General features: G+C 39.8%; 1 protein-coding gene across 1 annotated transcript in view; it reads left to right on the forward strand.

Moving 5' to 3' along the window:
* The window catches only part of LOC136884840 (uncharacterized), a 120870-nt gene that overhangs the window by 63090 nt on the left and 29918 nt on the right, over positions 1-27862 (forward strand). The window contains exon 4 of the mRNA XM_068230149.1: positions 9733-9815. Coding sequence (XP_068086250.1) covers positions 9733-9815 — 83 coding nt within the window. The remainder of the gene's footprint in view (positions 1-9732; positions 9816-27862) is intronic.

Consider the following 27862-nt stretch of genomic DNA (forward strand, 5'->3'; position numbering starts at 1 on the left):
AATGGTCCTATGTTACTCCCTAGATATACCTTTTTTACACTGTCTGCCTGTATGTTGTACATCAGAAAGATATCCGGCAGTGTAGGTTTCTTTTTCACATTGCTTTTGTTGTGTTGAGGACAAAGTCACAATCTATGGGTACAGCTTGTGCTAATTGTGGAAAGCACTCATTTAAGTGCATGACAGGAAGAGCGCTGTACTGGAAGGTGACAAGGACTAGGTTCGAGCATACATAGGAGCGTATAAGTGAGGATAGTGTACAATGCATGCCTTATGAAACATACAATCTTATCATGAATTGTAGTATTCCAGTTAAGAAAACTTTCAGAAATCCTTCCAGAATTACGCACATATCTGCACGTTTTGCATAACTCAGTATGTTAATCACTTAATTGAAGACTATGGATCATTTACTGTCTCTATTGCTGGGCATAGTAAATCTCTTAGAAAATGCCTCTCCCGCTGTTTCATCATATCCATGTCTATTTCACTTCCGCTGGTAGTGTCTCGTGTTATTATCACTTGCGGTTTCAGTATTGCTTCCATCACTGTCACTATTTCTGTCCATTTCACTTCCCACATTTATGTTTATCATGATCCAATAAACCTTCAATTAAAATTACTGATCTTCAAATTTCTTTACGTGCTCACAAATTTTACTTCCTGCCCGTCATTTGTAATAGAATCAAGTTTTTCACCATAAATTATAGTAATGCTTCCATTCTGAACATCACATTATATTCAGAAATGCCATTCTTGACACTTGCCCTTATCAGCTTAATGGCATTCAATTATGGGTGATATGAAGGAAGGTGTAATACAGTATTTTTTACAACTGCACTGTACTGGCATTTTCATCTTGATTAATGAATATAACCGGGTTCTCAGCATGTCCTCTTGGAAAGGAATTTCAGTCTCTGTTAATCAGGACACAATTTCTCACTTACTATTGTTTGAGTCATCAGTCCAAAGACTGGTTTGATGCAGCCCTTCATGCAACCCTATCCTGTGGTATCATTTTCATTCCTAGATAACTACTACATCCTACATCATCTTTGATCTGCTTGTCATATTCACATCATTGTCTACCCCTACTATTCTTACCGACTACATTTCCCTCAAAAACCAACTCACCTTCACCATTCATCTTAAACACTATATTTCAGAACCTTCTACCCTCCTGAGCTAGTTATCGTCTACAACACCATGCTCCAGACAAATGTGTTCAAACACATCTAAGTAATCCATTTATCATTCTTTGAAAGTTGCGAATTTGTTTTATGAATAAAGGCCTTCCTTGGTTTTGCTAGCCTACAGTCTGCATTTTATGTCCTTGTTACATCTGCTGTCATTAGTTTTTACTACCCAAGTAACAATATACATCTACTACCTTTAGAAGTTAATTTCCTGATCTAATATTTCCTGCTCAGCTCACTTTGTTCTACTGCACTCCATTACATTTGTCTTGGATTTATTTATTTTCATCTTGTACTCCTTCCCCCAAGACTCTGTCTATACCATTCAACATTTTCTCCAGATCTTCTGCAGACTGAGATAAAATAACAATATCATCAGCAAACTTCAGAGTTTTAATTTCCTCTCCTTTGATTGTGATACCCTTTCCAAATTCCTCTTTGATTTTCTTTACAGCCTCTTTCTTCTATATGGACATTGTGAAGGAGGAAGGACCTGCAGTCCTGCCCCACTCCCTTACGGAATACTGCTGCTTGTCCTTCTCAGTTCAATCCTCTTAAGATCAGACGTAAAGTCAGGATTGCTTCATGTGTTCTTACATTTCTTCTGTAGCCAAACTGATGTCCTCCAACTCGGTTTCAAATTGCCTTTCCATACTGAACTAATAGTGCGATAGTTTTCACAATTGTCAGCACCGGCTTTCATGGAAATAGACGTAACATCACTCTGTCAAAAATCGTATGGCAATTCTCCTTCTTAATGCATCTTGCACGATAAAGGAAATAATCTCACCATGCTAGTTTATCTTAAGGCGGTCAATAATTCTGGGGGTATGTCATCAATTCCTGGTGCCTTGTTTATACTTAGGCCTTTCAAAACTTTCTCGAATTCTGACCTCAAAATTGGGACTCCCATTTCATCAGCATTAACAGCCTCTTATTTTTCCACAAATCTATCATATACTTCTTTACCTCAGTACTGCTGTTGGATATGTTCCTGCTATATTTCTGCTTTGTCTTTTTTCCCTAGAAGTTTTTTTCCATCTGAGCTGTTGTTGAGGGGATTTGCTTGGATACAGTGGGAAAGATGCACTTATGAAATGAGCCCAAAACTGCAGTTTCATAGGATTATCAGCAAGCTGTTGACTGTATTCCTCCATATCCAATTCATGGGCACTGTCATAGCACACATCAGTACTCTTTCTTACCCAGTTTTCCTTTCTCCAAAGGCTTCCTAGATTTTCCTGCGTGCGGTTTCTACCTTTCCTAGGACCATAACGCCTTGAACATCCTTGCACTTCTTTTTCAGCTATTCTTCCATACATGGTTTTCTGTGGTTTCTCACTTTTAAACCAGACAGATTCTGAAACTATACATTAATTAACCCATTGGAACCTGACTAATAGTCTAACCTGCAGGGACAGAAAACTCTATTTATTTTCGAAAATTATCCTTTGATTTTGTTTATTGAAGATTGGTAAAAAATGTGGCGTTTTTTTCCTAAGCTATTTACATCACAGGTCAATGCCTAACTGTTCATTAACTATTTCTCAGTCTTTGGTAGTGGATCATTGTGTGATATTTTTTGAATTAGCTCTCCAGATGGAGTGGAACACCACATTTTTCACGTAGCCACTTCACTTCGGGCCTTATTTTATGACCCTTGCAAACTTTGCAGGGCGTAGGAGCATGTTTCTGCTTTTCTTTTGGAGTAATAGGCACTAGGAAATGACCCCCTACATTTACCTGAAGCCCCAGGTAGCTGTATTGACTTGGCGTTCTTCCATTTGTTGTCGTAGGTGGGAGAGCAACACTCTACAACAATCACTCGGCAAAGGCTGTGAGGAATTCTGTATAATGCAGTCGCCTGCCTTCATGAACACAACGTATGAATTGAAGATAGCCATATCCAATAGGTACAGCATTACCTTTTTATAACCCTTGATAGTCTGTTGCATTATGGGGAAACATGCAAGGACTTGGTCTTGATGAGATACTGCATTCATTTTCCGGTTGTACCTTCCAATACCCTTGGGGCTTTTCACTACTTCCTATCCTTCACCTCGTTTTCTTTGAATTTTCGCATCAAGTTCCAAGTCCTTGTAAACATTTAGAAGTAAATGGACATCCTTTCTGTCTTTTCATTTTATGGTGAGAATATTATTAGCTGTCATACTAATAGCCTCACATTTCGTCAGTTTTACTGTGCAGAACTCTGGAGGCACGTTCATCCTGTTAGCGCATAAGGTACCCAAAGCATTTGTTCCATTCTCCAACAAGGTTTAAGAAAGTTCAGCAGATACATACCAGTTATCAAGATATAATATATGACCTAGGTTCAAGTTTGCTTCCATTAGTTCCAACACTCCTGGAATAACAACCTGTTTGCCTTGTCTGGTATAAATTATGAACTGGAACAGTATCCAGAAGCACATTCACAGAGCTTATGCATTTTAATATCAAAGCTAGCTTTCTTGGAAAGATTGTATTTCCCAAGGGGGTTCCTAACTAGAAATTTTGTAACACTGTCATCGATACCTACATCTCTCTGAAGATTGTAGATATTCTGCAACTTTTCTTGCAAATATGATATAACTGGTCTAATTTTTCTTAGACGGTCATTAGGATCTGTAAACATGTCAGAGAAGTGCAAAAATCGTGAAATTTGACAGAATAGTTCAAATATCATCATCTCTGGAAATATTTTACTTTCTGAACCTTTCTCTTAGACTAACACAACATGAATTTAGGTCTTCTTGCCCGACTCATGAGAATCATCAGCAAAAATATGCTTTTATCTCATGGAACGTGCAAGGATAGCATTTACTGTCACATTTCAGATTTTTTTCTCATCAAATTATTCGCCTGGAAAGCAGCATAGTCATTGGTTCCTATCGCAGTCATTTCCCAGAACTCATCCCCAAGAAATACTGAACACACATGTAATACACAGTCTTCTCAAAACAACGGCACTGAGACCAGAAACGCCAGTGAATGGAATTGTTTTCGGTGTATTGGAAATGTTTGACCAATTACATGTTGAAGATCCATCTCGTAAAGCAGTCTCGCCACTTCGGTCTTTGATATGGCATAAGAAAGCCTCTTCTTTGTACTTACAGTACTCCAAATGGTTACGAGCATCATCGTATCGTAATCATTTCTGCATTCCGTTCAATCATGCTGAACCCATTTTGATTAAATTTTTCTCATGCCCATATGTTCCTTCTAGAATGAAGCACAGTCGTATTTGCTAAAACATTTTCATGAGCCAGCTCACTTATCATACGACATCGACCAGTGTCCATTAACATGGCAAGTGCATGCACTTCTCGTTCACTGACACTAGGATGACCTGGCTGATACACGTCTGCCACTTATTGGCGTCCCTCGTTCAAGGCTATTACCCACCGTGCCATTGTCCTGTAAGGCTATGCAGTTTCGCTGCAAGCTTGTTGAAGACCTCGAGGACACTGCCGTGCTGTACGACCTCTGGCACATTCAAACTTCATTCATTTCCATTGTTCCTGTTTCAAAAACATTGTGACAACACTGTCTTAGATTGCCAGCTAAACCAAGTCTGTGTTCATTATGGCAGTTTACACGCATGTGATGTGAGAAGGTATGATCTGAGGTAAGGTAGGTATGCAACTAGCGTGTGCTGTCAGTGGCATTATTAGATTCCATTGCATAGCGTCTGTGCAGCAGTGTTGTCACTATTCAATTTCCAACCGTCTTATTTCCCATTCTTCAGTTCACCTTCATATTCTAGAGTTAATTCAACATCATTTTTCTTTTCATCCACCTGTGGCCTACTTAATCTTCTATAAGACCAGTCCATTAAAAATATTTTAAGGATATATATTGCACCGTTCCCGCGTCCAGGTAAGGATGCACAACATCCAGGCTAGCTTAAACTACAATAATACTTGTCGCTATTTTGTTATTTACGGGCTATGGATTCCGGTTGAAAAGAAAGAATACCGAATTATGCTTGAGGAAACCTCTAACTCACGTAGAAGGACGTCTCCTACTCGCTTACTACCTAGAATTCCCTATGGTTTACCAGATTGCCATGAATATAGGTGCTTATGACTAAGTCACTGCTGTACAAAGTTATTAAAAGAAAGGTTGATTTCTTAACATACTACATTTTATTACAAACTCAATTCATTCCATAGAAAGGATATCATGATTTCATCTTTGGGGATAATAGTGAAGACTCGTGGGCTATACCCTTATTCAAAAGTTCATTTTTGATAAAATTAAATTAAAGTTCTCGAAAGAAATAAAGTGTCGTGTTCAGTTAAGATGCTTGAAAAAATACCTATTTACAATCTTAAAAGATCTCAACCACAAACAACTTGTCTGGAATGTATCCTTTTGGAAAAGAAAGAAACTAAAATGAATGACGGTATCGGACAAATAAATATTGGGTAATGATAACCTTAAGTAATTAACATGTCCGATATTTGAAGTACTAAATGATAAAAATGTTGAACAAGTAAAACATTAGATAATTAAAATATTCGCTGATTGAAATATTGATTAAGTAGAATATTAGATAATTAAAACATTCGATGATTAAAATATTGACTAGGTAAGATATTAGATGCATCTAATGAAGGAAAATCATATTTACAGTACAACATAATATATACAGTGTCGTAGATTGAGGGTGGTTTCAAAATATACAGGACGCTGGTTTGTATCTAGCATTAAATCCTTTTACGAAATTGGAATCGCATCTTTTCTACATGAAATCTCACAACATTGAAATTAACTGTTCTGTTTTCTGATCTTATTTACGATGATCTTCAGAAATTAATTAATTTTCCTTCCTTCTACTTCTTTGTGTTTAAATACACAATCAGATTAACCTGGAAAATATTCTCGTATTATTTATAGCATTTGATAGGTGTTGTATTGCACGTAATGTTCATATTTCTTGACACATTCGGTTGCATAAACATCAATAAGTCCCGATTAAATTAATGTATACTCTCAAAACAAATGATCAAACATCATATTTAGAATATTAGGTACATTACTCTCTTAACTTGAGCATATCCATAAATTCAAGTGCATATCCATGCTATTATACTATATTACCAAGTGTATATTATCATAACTCCATCAAAATATACGTTGCTTACATGGTCTCTCTTGTGCGAAGACTCTACCTCAAAAATAGAAACTCATATTCCTGCAGTCAGTCATCAGTGATACAAGATAATGCCTTAGAAATAACTTCAAAGTTCACCTAACACATGAGAAGAATCTTATAATTGGAAGATATATATGAAGGTGTCAGCTAGTTCAAATTCATCCTCTTTGTTAGAAATCATTTGGTGATTTTACGCATAAATGTCAACATATTCGATCGCATTCTAACCTACTCTGCGCTTACTAATGGGTAAATAATCAAACGAAAACAGAATAAGTCCACTAATCACTTCATAGTGCTCAACCTGTAATGTTATGTCCACAACAACATGACCATGATTATATTCGCGAAGAATAACAACTACTACCAACGTTAATTACCAATCTCACATCATCACTTTCATGAAATAATCATTATTTCACATTTAAAATAAATATCACACTTCAAATTACCATATATATCTCACCATATTCTAATTCGACGTATCTCTTACCTTTATCATGGTTCGTGAACTTACTTATTCAGTTATAGCTTTGATTCCTTCATAATTCCAAAAATAATACTACCACATTTATTTATATAGCAAGCACTTCATATATACGATGTCTGTCGTACAATTCTTTAGTCATATAACTTCTCACACATGCCTAACTTCCATTCTGACGTCGTATGAAACTCACCAATATATTAAAAAACTAACCTTCTCTCACACTATATATTCACAGCGTTACGAACGAAGGCTTTCTTATCACTGAATGACTGTTTCCTACATATGGATTTGACGTTTCAGGTCTGAAGATTACCTAACATCCTTTAACCTAACTTGTAATCCACTGCTCATATTTCGTCATTGCACTTGTAGGTATTAGTTAGTTTAGCACTTTAATGAAAGGAAAAATGAATAATTTCTTACTTGTACATTGAATTTAAAACAGACTTATCTCCTGTAGTCAACTCATGTCCGGGTGACTGGACATGCAGACATATCTCCTTTCGTTTCGCTAGGGAATGCTCGGGAATGTCTCATCTGGTTTCTGGTCATCCTGGGGCTGGCAACGTCATCCTATGGTGCGTTCATCTGGGTAGTCTTGCCTTCCGTCTTCTTAGAACATCTTGATCATGGCTTGAGCAAATGGAACAGAATAAAATGTGATTTTTAGTGAACATCGTCATCTTAGGGCTATGTTCTTTTATTGCCTGTTTATGTAGAATGAACGTCTTTCTTGGTAGAGTTGATGCTAGAGATAATTAACAGTCTGGGATAGGTGAAATTGATTATTATACTCAAAATGTGCAAATTGTGTTTTATATATCCCTTCTCAATATTCTTGTCGAAATTACAATCCTTTAGTTATCTAAAATTGGAAGTATCGGCTAATACGTCGTCTAAGGAATATCGTGACGTATCACCGTTGCAACTTCTGTATTTATTTTTGGAGTTCTTTAATTTCGCGGAGCGAAATAATATTTCTTGCTAAAATTGTGGTGTGTAGCTGTCAATGAAGCTTTCCTCTTGTCTTTAGTATGATATACTGATACGCTGATATCTTCCTTTGGCGATCAACTATGTTGCTTCTCTTGTACGCAAGTTAAGTGAAAGTAGTTTTTTTTTTCAATTTTTTTTCTAATAATAGCTTATAACAATCTCCTTACTTCGTTCCTTTTTCCACTGCCTTCTATGTTTGGATCCTTTTCCAAGCGCTTGACGAAAATATTACCATCATGGCTTGTGGTAGTGTCTGACGTTTAAATATTCGTCGTTCTTGACAGTTCGGACTCCATTTTTGTTCCGGTCATATCTTTAGGTAACAGTGAAATGGGACAATATGGAGAATCGCCTGTTTCAAGCATGTTCCTTCTCTTGAAGTTAATATAGATTGTTGTTTAAAGCTTTGTTGTCGTGAACAAGTGGAGTTGCCTTTCCGGTATAAAATTTTACACTAAAGTCAATATAATTCTACATGTGCTACGTGGCAAACACAAAGATGCAGCCGATCCTGAAGAGATTCATCTGAGAAGAAATGAGCCTTGAGATTTTCCAGGGCAGTGTTACACATGTACTTAGGATCCTTTATTTCCTTTTGCAGCATTTGCTACACAAGACAATGGGAGTTTCTTCTCTTTTGCTGGCTGCTGCTTTCAAAAATACGACGTTGGTTATGGTCTTTCAACTTTCATTAGTAAGGTTTAGATTAATGAATTCATTTGAATATTGCTCTATTTATGAAATGCACATTGACAGTTAACTAAATTGAATCCCTTCACTTTTCTTAGAACAGTGGAATGTTCACTTGTGAGGAAGAAAAGTGTAAGGTTTCTCTCTTTCAAAAAACCCGAGAGATAACATTAATCTAACATTGCATACTATGTCAAGTGTAGTCTACGTCAGTTGAAAGATAATTTTTTAAAATGTTTGGCAGTTCTGCTCATGTCTAGGAAATATATTAGGTAATTTTGAACTCTCTGAACAGAGTCATTTTAAGACCAAACCAAAATCCGTGACCCTACGGCTGTGGTGAGTATTACCCTGCCAAGCGACCTCTGCTCAGCCTGATGGCATGCAGTTTACAAGTTGATGTTTGGTGAGCACAACAACTTTTCTTGGCCATTATTCTTGGCTTTTTAGACTAAGGATTCTACCTCGCTATCAATTAACACCTTCATTGTTCTCATATAAACTGACTGGACCAGCAACTAGCTGTCCGAGTCTGGTGATAATTTCTAACTTGTTCGAGAATCAGGTCCGGGCCTTCCGGGAATGTGGTGTACTTGCTATCCGCAGAAAATTCAGCCAGCATTGTCCTTTAAGATCTGAATGTAAATGTTGTATATATGTACATATGTTTATATTGATAAAGCCTTCATGTTGTCTAGAGTCAATGAAAAGTCCAACAAAGTACTATTTGTTGTACAAACTTGAACATGGTAGGTAAGAGATTGACCTTTCTCTGGTTAAGATCCAATGTATGTCTCTTTGATAATGAGAGTCATCTGTAGGAACACAAGAAACAAACAAGTGACCAGTCATTTAAGAACACATAATAGGATGAACACAATGACAGAAAGTTGTAGGAAGTTGTAGAAAAATTGCAGAGTTTATTGTTGTCCTTCAGGTTTTCTTCTTCTTTTGCTCCCTCTTCCAATGCAATACTCTTTATCCTATTGTGAATGCCTTTTCTTGTTCCTGTTTTTCACGTAATTTTGACTTGACACTTGTTTGTTTCATTTTTACATTTGGAAAATAAATCGATATATTTATTGTGCTACTCTGCAGTTTACTTTGTCAGCTGTGTCATGTCTATTTATAAACCTTCACTCTAGTTATCTGCATACTCTCTACATTTCTTACTTTGTTTTGCATATTTGTTTTTATAGCCCTCCACCGATATTAAGGATGAAATATGCGTAGACAAACAAACAGTTGGTCACTTGGTCACTTGTTTCAAAGAAGAAGACAAGTAAGTACTGTTTAGCTTTATTAGATTTTACACCTCTAACCCTCCACAATATGGAATTTGCTATTTATGTGTTCAGTAGCTCCCTATGCAGACAGGAGGTGGAGTGAAGTCATCGATATCCCAATATGCTGGGTTCAAGGCGAGCACAGGTCCATCCAGATCATTCCCGAATTCTGTACTTCACTCATGGTCCAAACTTGTTGGTTTGATCGTCGCTCATGAGAAAATTCCACAAAATTAAAATAAGTCAGCCTCTAGGATCTAGTGATCAGCAGGCAGCCTAGTTGGCACCACACGGTATCTGAGCCAGTACAATGATTATTAATATTACCATCCCAGTACTTTTCTCCATATTGTAATAGGTGTTCCTGGGGTGTTTGTTTTACCATGACCTTGCTGTTCGCCATTCTTGTGACATGCCCAGTCCAGAGAATCAACCTGCTGTGAATTAGGCACTTGATTCTGTCTCCTTTTATACCTCTGTACATATTTGCATTCGTCTATCAAAACCCCAATTTCTTTTATTAGTGACACTTAGAAAATTCATCCTGTGATATCAATATATCTACTGTCACTTTCAGTGGCTTGTTAAGTTTCAAAGCCATAGAATACACTGGCTCGTATGTTGGCATTGTAGATTTTTATCTTGGTGTTGTTAGGTACATATTTTTAAATGTTGTTTCAGATGGAAGAATAACATCGGACACCTGCCTGGAATCTTTATTATATTTCAAGGCCTAATTATTTGCAGTTGGATGACCGTGTACTCAATTGCCTTCCATACTCAAAATTTTTCCTGACCTTTGAAAATTTGATCCTGGATCCAGTGGCTGAAAATCCAGCAATGATCCACAGAGGCTGGTGTTTTATATTACATCATCTATACTTTGTTTATTCTTCTTCACCTCCAGCACCTCATTGTAAATACTGCTCCATGCAGTTTGGAGGTACTTAATTGTGTAAGCGTCAAGTCTGCATTGCTCTGTGATATTTAACTTGGCCTGTTGCTCTTTCACAATCATTGTTCTCACATCTCATACTTAAGTAGTAGCTGAATTCTGCACAGTCTGGTGATCACAGGTAATGTATGGTAGAAATTCATAACACCACTCACTCACTCATCACAATATTCCAAGAACTATCATATCAATGAAAATGAAATACAGTCATGAGTAACAGGTAAGCAACCTATTTGAGAAATTCATCCTGGTACAGTTAAATTAAGTGAGTAAACAAGAGCAAAATTGGGGATAGTTTCAGAGCGAGAGTTTGGCCTCGGCATCCTCAGTGTTCAGGCAGGTGGAAAGTGTATTCTGTGATATAAATGTTGGCAACATTGCCTCTTGTCTGGCTGTGTTGCATAAAAGTGAAGGAATCAAATGTTTGGTTCTGCAAAAATGTTATTTTCGAATATTAAAATCTACAGCTCATCACAAGAAAATAACCAGAAAATAGTTCATGATGGTGGCAAGCAGCTCCATGGTGATACGAGTTCTCCGAGTTTGTGTCGTGTTTTAATGGTAAAAAGTGTAATAACATCTGCAAAAATAGTATCAAAGTACTGCTTGAAAAGAAATTAATAAGAACTTATTAGTAGTATCTAAATGTGAGATTAATTCTTGGGCGTGGTGTTGAAGTGGGTGTCTACAGTCCACCACAGGGTATCGGACATCTGGGTGATTGGAGGGTTGCTCAATGGTGCAAAGTTGCCAAACATCCCGTATCATTTCCACACCTTGTGATGTGTTCAGTTGTACTTAGCGGTGATGTGGAATTGAACCCAGGACCAAACGCAGGTGTCTCATTCAAATGCCTATGTAATGTGTGTAATTCTAAACACCATGTGAATCAGCTATTTATGACGTGTACATTTTTTACTCACCAGTCCAGAGAACATGTGCAATGATTAATACATCTCTACTGTAGGAAATTAACTTGGGGGTGCAGACATGGTCATGTTGGAAATGTAGTTCTCCTCAATCTCAGAATTATTTTTTAACATGACATCATGCAGTGTAAATAGTGATGTTGGCAACTCCTAATATTGGACTACACATAATAGGATAGTTACTGTGTTTTGATTTAATGCTTGCAGCCTGAAATATGTGAACCGCAAACAGGGAGCTCTAGCCACTCTTGTTGCTTTAGACCCACCAATTTTGTGTGTTAGTGGATCCAGGTTAAATTTGTCAATTTATGACAGAAGTTGTACCTCAGTCATACACAGTATTTAGGAAAACTCAGGGGGAGGAACACTTATTGCCATGAAACCCTAATTCAACCCTGTGCACTTTGGGCAGCTGCAAACAAAGGTAGAATTTCTTTGGGTGGAATTCATGTGCGCTGGAAGCAAGTTCCTTTCGGGTTCCAAGCACCAAGCTCTGAACTCCTTCCGGTGACATCAATGACACTGTCTCTAAGCCATGTGCAAAATATACAACATTGATTTAAAAGCACCTGGATGGCTGGTGTTTTTATTGTGAAAATGTTCTAGCAGCGTGATCGTCCTCACTTCTTGCCTCTTCCCATCAGTCCATTAGCAGCAACTTCTGTTGTAAAACTCTACAATGTGTTCCTTGAACAGTTAATTACTGAACCAACCCGTATAATGAAAACTCTTGTCCTTACTAACACTCAGTCCTCAGTACTGAAAACAGAAGTAACCCCCTGTTCCTCGAAACACCTAGCAGTTACAGCTATCATAAAATACAAGAAACCAGCAGTAAAAATATAATGTAGAAGTCTATTACTACAGGAAAACTGGCTGGGTACTGCTATCATAACTTCTATGGAGCCATCTACCCATCGTTACCAAGAAAAACTCTCCGTAGATCACAAAAGAATAGTCAATATGATATGCAAACGGAATATGCTTTACAGGAAACGGAAAGATGATACAAGCAATCTTATGTGGGACAAATATAAATGGATGAGGATTACCGCCACGAAACTCACCCATGAAGCATACAAACACTACATAAACAAGTAACAACAGCGAAGACATGTGTTAATACCTTAATAGCACACACGGCAAATCAACACAAAGTGCATTCTACACTAATGACAATAGTTGCCACCCCTAAGGCCATTGCCTCAACGTTCAGTGAGAAATTTAAAGAGGGCAATAATGAGCCAGGGAAAAGTACAAATATGTACGCAAACACAGCTGAGCCATTACCACTCTCCTTCTGCATCCTTTACTTCACAGATATCGGGGTAATTAAGTGGCTACAAAATACTCGACCACATGCTGCTTTCGACCTTCAGAACTATACTCCAATTACATTTGAGCAATGTGCAGGAGCATTAATGGAGCATGGAACTTAATGGCGGCTAAACATTTTACTAGTGAGACTAGGGTCTTGGCGTAAGGCTTAATACTATGATTTACTCATAGAGGGGAAATATTGGAGGGTGATCTTCAGGACTTGGAACAAGATGGTGTATACACATTTTGCTAATGGGACTATGGAGATGGTGTACAATTTAATACTGATAGGGGAGTAATGGAAGACAACTTGAGGAACTGGGAGTTGAACTTGTAGTTCTGTACAAGGTAGTGAGTATATATTTTTATATGGGACTAGAGAGGTGATGTATGGCCTAAAAATTTGAATTGCTTACATGGACGTAATGTAGGTCGATCTCAGGGTCTCTGAGCTGAGCGGCCACGGAGACACTCACTTGTTGATTTTAACTTTTTGAGCTTATAGATGTGAACTTTAGAGAATTCTAATTGCATACCATAATTTTTACATCACTTAGGGATTAATGATTTGGGTTCTGAACTTCAAAATATGGTGAAAGATAGCTATCAAGTCTGTGTAGACTTACTAAAACTAACTTAGGAGTTGAATGCTAGCTTTTCGAGTCTTGAAAATTGCACTGCCATCAACCTAAAAGGCTGATTTAGGAATGATAGTCAGAGTTGTACTTAAAAACTTAGTGGAATATCAAGTTTATGTAGACTAACTAAGGCATAAAAGATGCAATCTAATTCTAAATACTGAGTGTTTAAGATGGTTGAGGCGCTCGCCTTCTGACCCCAACTTGGCATATTCGATCCTGGATCAGTCCGGTGGTATTTGAAGGTGCTCAGATACGTCAGCCTTTTGCCAGTAAATTTACAGGCATGCGAATGAACTCCTGCGGAACTAAATTCCGGCACCTCGGCGTCTCCAAAAACCGTAAAAGGGTAGTTAGTGGGATGTAAAGCCAATAACATTATTATTATTATTATTATTATTATTATTATTATTATTATTATTATTATTAATTCCAAATATGGTACAAACACCAATCCATCTTCCAAGTTTAGTAAACTGCCTAGGTGAGGAGTAAGACTTGAAAAATGTGTGGTCATCAGCAATGTGCAGGCGCTAATGAGCAAGTGTCAGAGTTAAGCATGAGTTAATGAGCAGGGTCTAATAAATAATTGCAAATGATAGGGGGCCATGGAACAAGGGATTATTAGCAGTTACTGATGAGTGCAGGCTAATGAGCAGTGACTAATATGTGTGGATTAATGAGGTGTGCATTGCAAGGTTTTTTTTTACATTTTATGCAACCATTTTCTTACAACTCATTCGAGTTTATATTCATGAATATTTGTGGTAATATAGGCTGTATAACAACTCGAAAACTCAAGTTCGGCCAAAAATGATTGGAAATGTTATGTTTTACATCTTCAGTTATGCAGCATTTTTCGATAGAACGTCTGCTAACGCTGTTATACAAGAATTAAATTTTATACTTCCCCCTTGATACTATTTTAGGTATGCTACTCTTTCGGGTGTCTCTCTTGCTTTATCCAGGCTTGAGACCTGCTCTACGGATAGAGTTGGATATAACACTCTAAGAGATGTAGATTATGGAAGATTCTGCAACATTTTAGTGTACTGTATGCTACAGAAAAAAAAAGAAAGGTACTGTACTGACTGTACTGTAAAAGCTATTACTCAATAATACCCAGACAGTGTCATTCTTGCTCCATTTCTAAAATCTCTGCTTAATACTTTGTGTAACGACAATCTTGATCGGCTCCTATCTGGTACGAGCATTCTGCGAGTAGGTTGGGTTCCTACGTCCACATACGGTAGCAGAGGCTTGTTGTTCACATTTCGGACTAAGTGCAGACAGTTGATATGTAGAAAACTTTATTTAACCTGCTTTTGTTGGCTGTCTGCTTTTATCATTGCCTTCTTGATTATGTACCTCATCTTGCTTCTCTCCTTCCTTGGGTGTTTGCATGGCGATGCATATTGCAATAGCCTTAGGCAGTGGAATAAAATGGTAAATACCATTGAGAATTTCTTTCTCTTCCTCTTATTTATCTTGCTTTTCTTCCTCTTGAGATGTGAGCATAGGAACAGAGCTTGTTGTAAATCTAGACAATGAAGGAGACTTTGAGTATTAGAGCTTTGGCAGTTCTAAATCACTGGCGTCAGCATTTTTCCTGCTGAGTCAGCACCTCGTGTCATAGACCCCGGCCAAGGTCATTGACCCCATGACGTCATGACCACATGACCGTGACGTCACATTGTTTGTAAACAAGGCCACGTGGTTTTTGACAGCTGACATCTTGACGGACCCTAACCTCACTTTTTCGGACAAGTGACTATCGCTAACCTAGCTGCTGCATTCTTAACAGGGCCTAACCTCGTTGTTGCCTCCTTATGCACGTGGGCGTGTGGAATTTGAAATCCACGTGCTTTTGACTGCTGTCATTTTGAAAGGTCGTAACCACGTGGGGCATGAAATTTAAACAAATGAACGTAGCTATCTTCACTGCTGCCATCTTAACAGGACTAAACCTTATTTTTGCCACCTTAGGCACGCAGGGGGCGCGGAATTGGAAACGTAGGCAAGGCTAACCTCATAGACGGGAGTTACCTGCTAGGTGAGGCGCGCAAGTGTGCAAGGCTAACCTCAGATAATTTTTGTGCATTGTTTAATTCGGGGCGGAGGTTAGACAGGTAGTCCTCTTTACCCATCTCCCCTTACCAAAATAGGGATTGGTGAGTGGGAGATGTGCACACTCTCTCCATAGAGGTTCACCGCCATAGCGTTGTGTCCTCTACAAAAAATATTGCCCCGGCTAAGTTGCCAGGGCACGGCCGCCTCTTACGTTGCAAGCGAGTAAAACTACGACTTGCAGTTGTATTTATACCAACGTTGAGCGGGTGGGGTATGCACAGATCAACATGCAGTGCGCGCGGATTATGGGGCGATTGTTGCACACTCTACTAAAATAAAATATAAACTCATCTCGATAATTTTCGATTGTCGATTCATGCACATCGGCTGGCGATAGTTGCACATTCTGGTAAAAGAAAAGAAAAACTCATCTCGATACTTTTCGATTGTCGATGCATGCACATTGGCTGGCGATAGTTGCACACTCTTGTAAAAGAAAATATAAGCTCATTTTGAAATTTTTCGATTGTCGATGTGCATGCACCGATTAACGACAGTTGCGCACTCTGGTAAAAGATAATGTAAGCTCATCTCGTATGCGTGCGCATCTTGACGGGACATAGCCAGACATGAAATGCTTTTAACAGGTACGTGGCGCGGAATTTTGAAAAAGAGAACGGCACTGTATTGCTGTTATCTTGACGGAACTTAGCTATGTGCAGGCGTGGAATATTGAATGAACCCTAGCCTCACTGCTGTCATCATGGCAGGACTTAGCCTCGTGCAGGCGCGGAATTTTGAATGTGGCACGTGCTTTTGACTTCTGTCAGGCCCTAACCACGTGGGTACTGAATTTAAACAAGCAAACGTGACTAACCTTACCGCTACCATCTTAAAAGCGCCTAACGTCACTGCTGCCATCCTAACCCACTAGGGAGTCGCGGAATTTGAAGAAAGTGACAGCTGACAGGTCCTAACCACGTGTACTTGTTTTGCCGCGGTTCTTAAACATGTAAACTTACTGCTACCGTCTTAACAGATCCAAACCTCACTGTTGTCATCTAGGGGCACAGAATTTAAAATCTACCTGCTGTTTTGATAACTGTTAGTTTCCTAGAGCAAGCGGCACTAAATTTTTACGATATTGAAGGCACATAGCCACGCTGTGGAATTTTCTACACTCAAAAATTTAGAATTGATTGTAGGACACGCAAATGCTGTATGTCACTATCCGACAAGGCAAAACATGTTGACACGTTCATTCCTGTTACAGAGGACATGGAACATACTGTGGTTATCTTACAGTAAAGATTTGAATAGGTAGCATACATTCCCTATCCTGTTCTGAACAGAGAAACTTACCTTCATTATAATGCTAACACAATACTTACCGTAACAGAATAAAAAAGTTATGCGATTCGAACTCTGATCCCTTCGCGTAGCCAATTCGCTCGGTATGGGTGCGGAATTGTTTGAAGAACAAGGAAATGCTGTATGCCTCCATCCGACAAAACAAAACTTGTTAACAAGTTCAATTCTGTTACAGAGGACATGGAACATACTGTTGTTATCTTACAGTAAAGATTTGAATAGGATGCATGCATTCCCTATCATGTTCTGAACAGAAAACTTACCTTGATTATATGACAGAAGGAGGACGCGCTGTATCTTGTTAATTGATAGGATTTTATAACTTCAGTCATGAAAAGGGGGAGAGACATAGAAGTGTTTAGTTGTACTTTCTCTTAAAACAATAATCACTATCGCCATGAAGATAAAATGATTTTACTACTTAGCAGGAGATACCATGAAAAATACATCTTTTTCCTACCTATAAGTCTGCATCGTATTGTGTTAAGGAGATGGATTTGCGAGATTCGAACACTGACACATGAAAGAGAAAATAATCTCTATTACAGATGTAGATTTCGAACTCTGATTTAGTTATCGTAACATAATATAAAAAATCATGGATTCAATGTTCTCATAACTTTATAACGCAAACACAACAGTTACCGTAACAGAATAAAACTTATATCTACGTGCTTTTCTGACAGCTGTTAAGTTCTTTGAGCACGTGGGCGAGGAATGTAAACGATCTTAACGGGACTTAGCCACGCTGTGAAATTTTCTAGACGCAAAAATATAGAATTGATTTTATGACAAGCAAATGCTGTATATCCCCATCCGACAAGACAAAAAGTGTAAGCAGGTTTATTGCTGTTACAGAGGACATGGAACATACTGTTTTATAGTAAAGATTTGAATGGGTAGCATACATTCCCTATAGTGTTCTGAACAGAGAATCTTACCTTATTTATAACGCAAACACGATAGTTACCATAACAGAATAAAAAATCATGCGATTCGAATTTTGATCCCTTCGCGTAGCCAATTCACTCAGTATAGGTGTGGAATCGATTGAAGGAGAAGAAAATGTTGTATGTCGCCATTCGACACTCTAACCGTGTAAGAAGGACCTTGGCCTACCAACTGACCGCCACTCAGCCCGAAGGTAACGGGTTCGAAATTTGGCAGAGGCTGCAAGTATTAATAATAATAACAGTATTACATTTGCGAGGTTAAGGATAAAAGAAGACTACCTGAAGGACCTTGGCCTACCATGCTCAAACCTGGGATTAACTAAACTGACGCCCCGAACGTTCCGATTTAACCGTGGCAAAGCCATCTACAGACCGATAACCAGAAATTTACTAGGACACTAAATACCTTATTTTAGGGCACCTCCAAAATGACGACGAGAAAGGCGTCTGTTTGTAAAACTTAGCCCTGTGTAGTTGTTGCAGGTCTTCGGGGTAATATTTTATCTTTGAGTTATTTAGAGGAGTACAACAGACTTCGACAGTCGACACATTTCGTATCCTCGCCACTAGATAGGGGCTTTATTTATTCTATCCCTGAATGACAAGAAACAGGCTGTGGATTTTAGAAGTAACGCTATGTTGCGAACTAACAATATAGTTTTTCGTCGTTCCGCATTTTCGCATTAGATAACGTAAGTATAAAAACAGGAGCATGTGGTCTTGACAGGTTCGATTGTGGCTCAGTCCGGTGGTATTTAAAGGTGGTAAAATATGACAGCTTCATGTCGGTAGATTTACTGCCACGTCAAAACCTCCAGCCCAGCGTATCGAACATCATGTAACCATCTTCTACTGTCTCCTGGATAAGGACTATGGCGACAGTGGGATTCGGACCTACTATTTTCCGAATGCAATCTGTAAGCTCCTAACCGCATGGCCAACTCGCCGGGTACGTGTGGCGTGTCGGATGAGGAGAGATGTACGCTGACCACACATTACCTCGTACTCTGCAGGCCTTTGTAGGCTGAGCAGCAGTCGCTTGGTAGCCAAAGTCGCCCGTAGTTTTACATTTTACAGTTTAAGAAAACTGCATAATGGGTTGGTGACGGTCGAATTTCTACTTGCAATCGCGTTAAGAAAACGTCGGCTTTACGTTCCTACACGGTTCACGAAGACGTTGAGGTGTTGGAAGATTTTTACACGGGAGTTGTTTATCATAATAATCACAACTATTACTCTGCATAGTAAAACACACGTATACACATTACCTGAGGTTATCAGTACTTACATAGACGACGGTACTACGGGGCACATAGCTGAGACCGTGAATAAAAATACCTCATTCCTTATTTTATGTGCTGTCGACAAAGATACCGTAAAGGAATTACATAGAATTGTACACTGATACTCTCCGATGTGTAAGATACATAATGTAATACGTACACATATCACACTCTGTCGTAAAACCGAACACACGCAAAAATAAGACAAGCAAATGCTGTGAGGTAGCACACACTTTATTTTACCATTTACATTCTGATTATCTGAGAACAGCACACACGCAAAAATACGGAATTGATTGTACGACAAGCAAATGCTGTGAGCGAGCCTCTTACACACAAGTTTCAATTCACTCCACACACAGATACAGTAATTGCAATTTTAGTATAATTTTGATTGCCTGAGATACTTACATGTAAAATTGGGGAAAAGATGAAATACATTTTTTAAAGATTTCTTGTTCGCGGGTGTATAGTCTGCATGAAGTCATAAGAGCAAATGAACGAAACACATACTGCGAGATCCTGCCATTACATTGTTCGCTAACGTGAGCGAAAGTAACAGCACAGCAAATACTCGGGTAGTCCGTGACCTTGTCGGGACACACAAGTAAGGCGCTTATCACATCCAGTTACAGTTGAAATTACATTGAATGATATGATTAATGTAAACAGCTAATTACATTCCCAGAGATTAAGGTTAGTGATCACTGGCATTCTACTGGAATGGGATAGTTTGTAAGGCCGAGTTCGATTCCTTCGCAGGTTATCGGAAGATGATTTTGGTTCAAGCCCCGAAGGGTCTTGGCCTACCAACCGGGACCCTCCGAATTACAGACTAGGACGCTTACTATTTATCCGAAGCACCCTCTATGCTCAATCTGATGTGATCAATACTCTCGCTTATTATTATTATGATTCCTGTTTCTGTGGATACGATTGTGTTAGCCTCCGGATACAGTGCCCTAAAGGCATGCAGTTGGCGACCACGGGTCACATAGACCAGGCAAATGCAGGGATGAGTATGGAAGCGGCTTTAGTAAGCGTACTAGTCTGTGATTCAGAGGGCCGCGGGTTCTATCTTCAAGGCTGGCGACAGTGGGATTCGAATCCGCTATATCCGAATGCTGCGTGACTTAAGCCGCACAGTAGAATCGACCGTGGTCATGATTAAGATACAGCCCAAGCATTTGCCTGGTGTAAAAATGAGCAACCACGGAAACCCATCATCAGGGCTGCCGACCGTGGGGTTCGTCCTGGCTCAAGCCCCGAATGGTCTTGGCCTACTAACCGGGACCGTCCGAATTACAGACCAGTATGTTTACCAAAGCAGCCTCTATACTCAATCTGATGTGATCCCTGAAAATGATTTCTTATTATCACACCAGACAATGCTGGTATGAGCATGAAAGCTGCTTTGGTAGGCGTATTGATCTGCGATTCGGAGGGTTGCGGGTTCTGTGTTTAGCTCGGAGACTAAGTTTTGTAAACTCATTGCACTTGTGTTCGTACACGCAATATTGAATACATCTAGGAAGAGCAGCCGGTCATACAATGTTTACAGTTTGATTCTAGAGATGTGAACATTACCGTAGGCAATTAAATGTCTCTAGTGATCAAATCTATAAACTTCAGATGTTACAATCAAACATTCAGTGTTCTAAGCACCTGTTGTAAGCGTCGACTGAAATCTTTACTGCAAGATAACAAGAGTATGTTCCATGTCCTCTGTAACAGGACTGAACCTAAAGAGATTAGTTTCATTCATGGCTAAGAGGCTGCTTTGTTAAGCGTACTGGTCTGTGATTTAGAGGACCGAGGATTTTATCAGATCGAAAATTTTAATTCTCTTCGCTCAGGAACTGCATATTTTTATCTCATCCCTGAAGATGGTTTCCTATTATCAAACCAGGCAATTGCTGGGGATGAGTATGGAAGCAGCTTTGGTAAGCGTACTGATCTGTGATTCAGAGGGCCGTGGGTTCTAAGTTTAGCTCGTAGACTGGTGCTCTTTATCTCATCCCTGAAGATAGTTTCCTATTATCACACCAGTCATATGGAGGGATGAGTATGGAGGCCGCCATCGTCTGAGCCACTGCAAATACTAGGGGCTATACCTTAATTATGAGCATGGTCGCTTGCCTTTATCTCCTATCCGATCGTTGCTAGAACAGCACAATTCTTATCTTTGCTGTTAGATGGGGCTTTTGTACCTGGCTATGTAATTAGCACAACGAACATGTAAATGAGATATTCCGAGTTATTTAACAATAACGTTTTCGGCTTTTCATTCTACTATCTACTTTTAACGCATTTCGGTGGATGCCGAGGTGCCGGAATTCGGTTATATTTGATCACGTTTAAATACTACTGGACTAAGCTAGGATCGCACCTACTTAGGTCCCTTAGCAGGAGGGGACTTGTTGCTATGTGGCAAGAGGATATAATACCGCAGGTCACCCGGCTGAACAGCGGTTGCTTGGTAGGACAAGGCACCCTTCTGGGGGCTGTTGCGCTACTCGTTGGCGTCCTGCGTTCTTTGTGCTGCCCACATGACACCTCGTAATTTTGGTAAAGTACTATGTGGTTTTTAGTATTGAACCCGGTCACATGCATTCGTTCGTAAGTTGAAAGCTTCCTAGCATTAGCTAGAGGAGGAGGGAAGGTGCATCTGTCCGTAAAACTAGGGCATATAAGGAGGAGGAAGGGATATCTGACCATAAAACTACAGCAGATGAGGAGTAGGGAAGGGACACCTATCCGTAAACCTGAGACTAATAAGAAGGGGGAGGAGGGAAGGAGCATCTAACCGTAAAAGTGTAGCAGATGAATAGGAGGAACGTGGCTATGCCTCTTCCTTATCTAGTTTTATTATCAGATACCCTTTCCCTCATCCTCCTTATTTGGTACAATTTTACAGATAGACAGTTTTTATTTGCCGGTTGTAGTCTAAAACTATACATCATATCTACCTGTAAAACATATATTATGTTTATGTGTGATCTTTGTAGTGTGAGTTTTTCAAGACTTGACAATCTGCAACTACATAAAGCTGTAAAGCATAACTTCGGAACATATGCATGCAAACAGTGTACTGCTATATTCAACAGACGTGATAATCCTACACGACATGTAAATTCTGAACACATTTGTTTAAGTAATCTACCAGTAGAACGCATAGGAACATTGACTAAATGTCGAAAGCGCGATATAAAGAAGCGTGATCGAAACGATCTGACATCGTCTCAGCTTAGTACAAGTTCTGTTACTAACCTTACACAGCGAGATAAAGAGGAAATGCATAAGAAAAAAAGACGAACTCAGCATTCTTTTCCATCGGAGCTTTTCATTCTACTTTATTTTCTAAGCCGACTACACGTTCTGTTGCAGTGCAATCAACATAAGAAGAGAAGCAAGATGTAGTAGAAGAAAAATAAAGATTTTACCGCTCATTTTCAATCAAACCGTGTTAAGTGTTTATCTACTGATAACATTGCGGAAGCACATACTACATCAAAACAAGTTCTTCCGTTTCCTACGCATGAACTCTCTACACGTATTAGCAAATCTCTGTTACCCTATGCAGATGTAAGACACTGTTAAGATATTAACTTACTCGTTGAACGATTAAAACTCCTAAGAGCTTATCAAAATGCTGGATACACAGTGTATGAACGAGAGATTAAAGAAATAGAAGACGAATTATATCGTAGGCGTATTATTGTGTAAAGGCGCACATTAGTTACAACAAAGATATCATTGTAACATTACATGTAGAAATAGGATAAACAAGTAATAGTAGTAGTTTGTAAATAAATATTTTATTAAACTTTAAAAATTCTACTTATTGTATTCCCTTTACACCGTTCGTAAAGGCATGAGTTTACTAGAGGGTAACCTTGATAACGAACAGGACTAAACATGCATAACTACGTTGACGTCATCGCTGTTAAGGAAGAAGGGGGATTGAGCTGACCTCCATAACTGGGAAGAGTAGGAGGGATTGAGCTAACCTGAGTAACTGTAACGAGGAGGAGGAGGAGGAACGAGGCTATGTCCCATCGGAGGAGGAAGAATGCGGCTTTGCCCCGTCGGAGGATGAGGAGGAGGATGGCTAAGCCCCGTCGGAGGAGGAGGAGGAACACGGCTATGTCCCGTCGGAAGAGGAGGAGGAGGAACGCAACTCTGTTCCGTCGGAAGAGGATGTATTTACCTGACCTCCGTAACGTTACATCCTCGAGAAGGGCAGCTAGCCGAGAGACCTTAGGTCGCTATTCTGATATGGTGTCGAGAAGAGCATCCTACTATAAAACTATGACCCAGTAAGGTTAGAACCTTCCAAGATGTTGTCATGTCGAGAAGGGCAGCTAGCCTTAATCCTCTGGCGTTAGGCCCTCTCGAAGATGGTGTCGGGAAGGGCAGCTAGCCTTAAAAGTATAATCTACTAAGGTTAGACCTCTAAAATGCTGTTGGCGAAGGGGGATGTCGAGAAGGTCAGCTAGCCTTAATCCAGCCCCTCTAATATAGTGTCATGTCGAAAAGGGCAGCTTGCCTTGAAACTGTGTCGACGGGGCGAGTTGGCCGTGTGGTTAGGAGCGCGTAGCTATGAACTTGCATCCGGGAGATAGTGGGTTCGAACCTCACTGTCGACAGCCCTGAAGATGATTTTCCGTGGTTTCCCATTTTCACACAAGGCAAGTGCTGGGGCTATACCCTCATCAACGCCACGACCGATTCCTTCCCATTCCTAGGCCTTTCCTATCCCATCGTCGCCTTAAGACATATCTATGTCGGTGCGACGTAAAACAAATAGCAAAAAACTGTCGGGAAGGGTCTTGTCGAAAAGGGTAACTTGCACGAAAACTATGTCGGAAGGTTCATATCGAGAAGGGCATCTTGCATGAAAACTATGTCGTGAAGGTTCATGTCGAGAAAGGCCGACTGCCTTAAAACTTAGGCCCCTCCAAGATGGTAACGGGAAGGGGTATGTCGAGAAAGGAAGCTAGCCGTAAAACTCTGAGGTTAGAACCCCTGGCTTTAGCATCGTTCAAGAAAAATTCGCAGCCTGGCTAAATCCTGTCAAGATCATTTAAATTGCTTGCTCCCTACATGGTTGAGATGGTAGCAGTGAGGTTTGGCACTGTAAAGATGGTAGAATTGAGGTTAACCAGGTTCATTTGTTTAAATTCCGCGTGCACATGCTCAAACGACTTGACAGCTGTCAAAAAGCACGTGGATTTTAAATTCCGCGCCCCCTTATGTTGTTAAGATAGCAGCAGTGAGGTTTGGGTCTGTTAAGATGGCAGTAGTGAGGTTAGCCATGTTAACTTGTTAAAACTCCGCGGCAAAACCAGTGCACGTGGTTACTCCCTGACAGCTGTCACAAAGCACATGGATTTAAAATTCCGCTTCCCTAAGTGATTCAGGTGGCAACAATGAGTTTAGGGTCTGTTAAGATGGCAGCAGTGAGGTTAGATGCGATCACTTGTTCACGTGGTTACTCCCTGACAACTGTCAAAGATCACTTGGATTTTAAATTCCGCGTTCGCAACAATGAGTTTAGGACCTGTCAAGATATCAGCAGTGAGGTTAGCAATACCCTCGTGGTTAGGACCTTAACAGCTGTCAAAAACACCTGGCTTTTAAATTCCGCGCCACCACGTGCATAAGTTGGCAGCAATGATGTTTAGCCTGGTTAAGATGGCAGCACTGAGGTTAGCAGTGCTTACGGGCTTAAAAAGTGAGGTTGTGGTCCGTCAAGATGACAGCTGTCAGAAGCACGTGGCTTAGTGTACAATGTGACGTCACGGTTCCGTGGTCTTGACGTCGTAGAGTCAGTGACCTAGGCTGGGGTCAATGACCTCGGGTGTTTACTCATGAACCAACCCCCCTTTTTTAGATATCAGACATATAATGATACGCACAACGGGAGAGTCGAGGCTGGACCTCGACTAGGAAAGGCTAATGACACAGCCCTGAACTGGAAATGTCCCTCATTTCGATGCGGTAAGGGATAAACCCTACGACTACTAACAGTAAATAACAAATTCAAATGAGGGTTAATTGAAAGTAATTAGAAAAATTAAAAAAATACAAATAAGAATTGAAGCCACCAATCATAAAGAGGCAATATATACTTGTTCAATACCCATCCAACTGAAAATCATATCATTGATGTGTGACCACATCTTTTCTTTTTAAAACACTAGGTTGAAATTATTAATATAACGCTCTCACCTTTTCAACTGTAGTCTCGCTACATAATACCGTGAAGCAATTACAATCCACACGGATTAATTCAATCATTCTTTCAGCGAGCATAATGAAATTCCAAGCCCACACGTCTCATTATTTCCACATCGTCTCAACAATTATTACACATCATCATTTCCCAACGCAGCGAGGAGCAGAAAAGAATAATTAACAATAAACCCAGAGAAACATAAAGAAACACGCAAGATCACATCTTACACAGAGAGCAGCATCTCTGGACCAAAGAATTAAAATTCAAAAACCAACGAGAAGCACAGGCATTCGTACAGCCCGAATGAAAAAACAACAACATGGCGGCCTCCAGGATAACAAACGGCCAGGACAGACACCAAGGGAAAACAAGAATAGCCGTACCTACGACAGACATGAGGTCCAGAAATATATTAAAATATTTAATAAACTGATCGATACGTCATCCTTACTCTCCTTTCACACGCCCACACACTCAAACAAACACATACAAATTGCCAGCATCGGCAAATGACACGAGCAGTCGCACAGTAAATAAGTTCAACACAATCTCGTATAATGTGACTCACCTGATCACAAATATGGGGTCTTACATATGTTAGGGATAGCGTGCACGGCTCAGGCAATTAGCAGCAACATATTAGTGACCTAACGGTCACGCATAATCCCATCACTTATGCACACCGTACGACTCGAAATGGATCTCCGAGCCGAGAGTCAGGACAATCATTCATACGATGGCAAGATATTTCATAATGCAGTGCACCAAATAAATCAATCAGAGACCCAGCCGCGAACACAATGCTATCACGTCAATAACAGACACACAACCCATTCTCGCTCTGAGTGCGAGGACACATATCAATCAGCTATGGGAATGTCTTACAAACACCGTAAAAGCATGGTTAAAATAAAGATTAACGTACCTGGCATATCAGTAATTTAAATTATAAGAAGCAAGGTAGTATGGGTCATGTTTAAATCTGTTATGAACCCATTTATAACGTAAGAAAACCGCTCCAATCTGCGAGGGCTCCATCTTTAAATTCAGCACCCATAACAATGCAAAGAATCAACTGCAAAGAGATAAGACAAAGGTCTCGCCGAAAGAAATATCCTCCATGCACACGACCGAGGGAGCTGCCCTCTAGGGTACAATAATGGAAATACGTAAGTCAGTTGAGGTGGGGCTGACACACGTTCTTTGCAATATAGAAAACATCAACTTAATGAACATGCCATATTAGCATGTTTCATCTTCAGACTGACCCCGTTTTCAAGTGTGTCTGTTCTTGTTGATCAAACAAGGAGACACGTTTTAAAATGAGGTTTCAATTCTTAAATCTGCTACATACTAAGAGACCTTAAAATCAAAACTAAAACTAGTAAAACATACAATATGCATAATTACAAAGGAATTGCACCAGTGCATAAATGAATGCAGTCCACCTCGGTTTGAGGTTCATTACTTTCATAAACAATATTACGCTGAATCAGTCAGTCTATATCAAGTAATTCGTTTAACACTTCCTTCAGTCGGCGTCAGATAAAAAAGGGGAAGTCCTAATTACGTATCATTCATACATTTCCAATGGTTTTTTAACTTATTTCATCTCGTCTACAAACAGTGTCACCGATATTTCCTTTGATTCTCCCTTTTTTCCTCTCCATCAGATTTCCCTGAAAGAAAAAGGACTTTAGAATAGGGCAGTCGTATAACAAACAGAATAATCATGTTACAACCAAAATGTTGTGCACTATACACAAGGTTTTACGAGCACCGTTGATGGTAAGGCTTTACCAGCGATACCAGGATAATATCTTATTAACAAGATCTTCTAACTCTAGAGTAACCGATCCCAGGAACCTCACTATTCTCTTGGGACCTGGACACTTACAACACAGCTTGGCCGTGATCTGGTTTGCTGCCGAGCTTATGGGAAGCATCTTTACCACCACCAGGTCTCCAACTTCCAGTGTGACGTTTCTCCCTTCTCGGTTGCAACTTTTAGCCACCCGGTCTCGGGCACTGACCAAGTGCGCGACAGCTTCCTTCAATTTCTAGTTAATATCCATGGTCCTCGATGGCTTGGACAGATACTCAGTGTCCCATTTCAATTGCAGTGTGTCAGCAAGGGCTGGTCCTATAAACAGTTCCACTGGAGTATGTCGATGAGACTCGTACTGAGCATTGTTGAAGGCTATAGCAAAAAATGACACATTTTCGTCCCACCTGCGCTGATCAGCGCTGTTGAACGCAGTTGGACAAGATTTACGTTTGCGG

Source organism: Anabrus simplex, chromosome 13 (assembly GCF_040414725.1).
Source record: "Anabrus simplex isolate iqAnaSimp1 chromosome 13, ASM4041472v1, whole genome shotgun sequence".
Taxonomy (NCBI): Eukaryota; Metazoa; Arthropoda; class Insecta; order Orthoptera; family Tettigoniidae; genus Anabrus; species Anabrus simplex.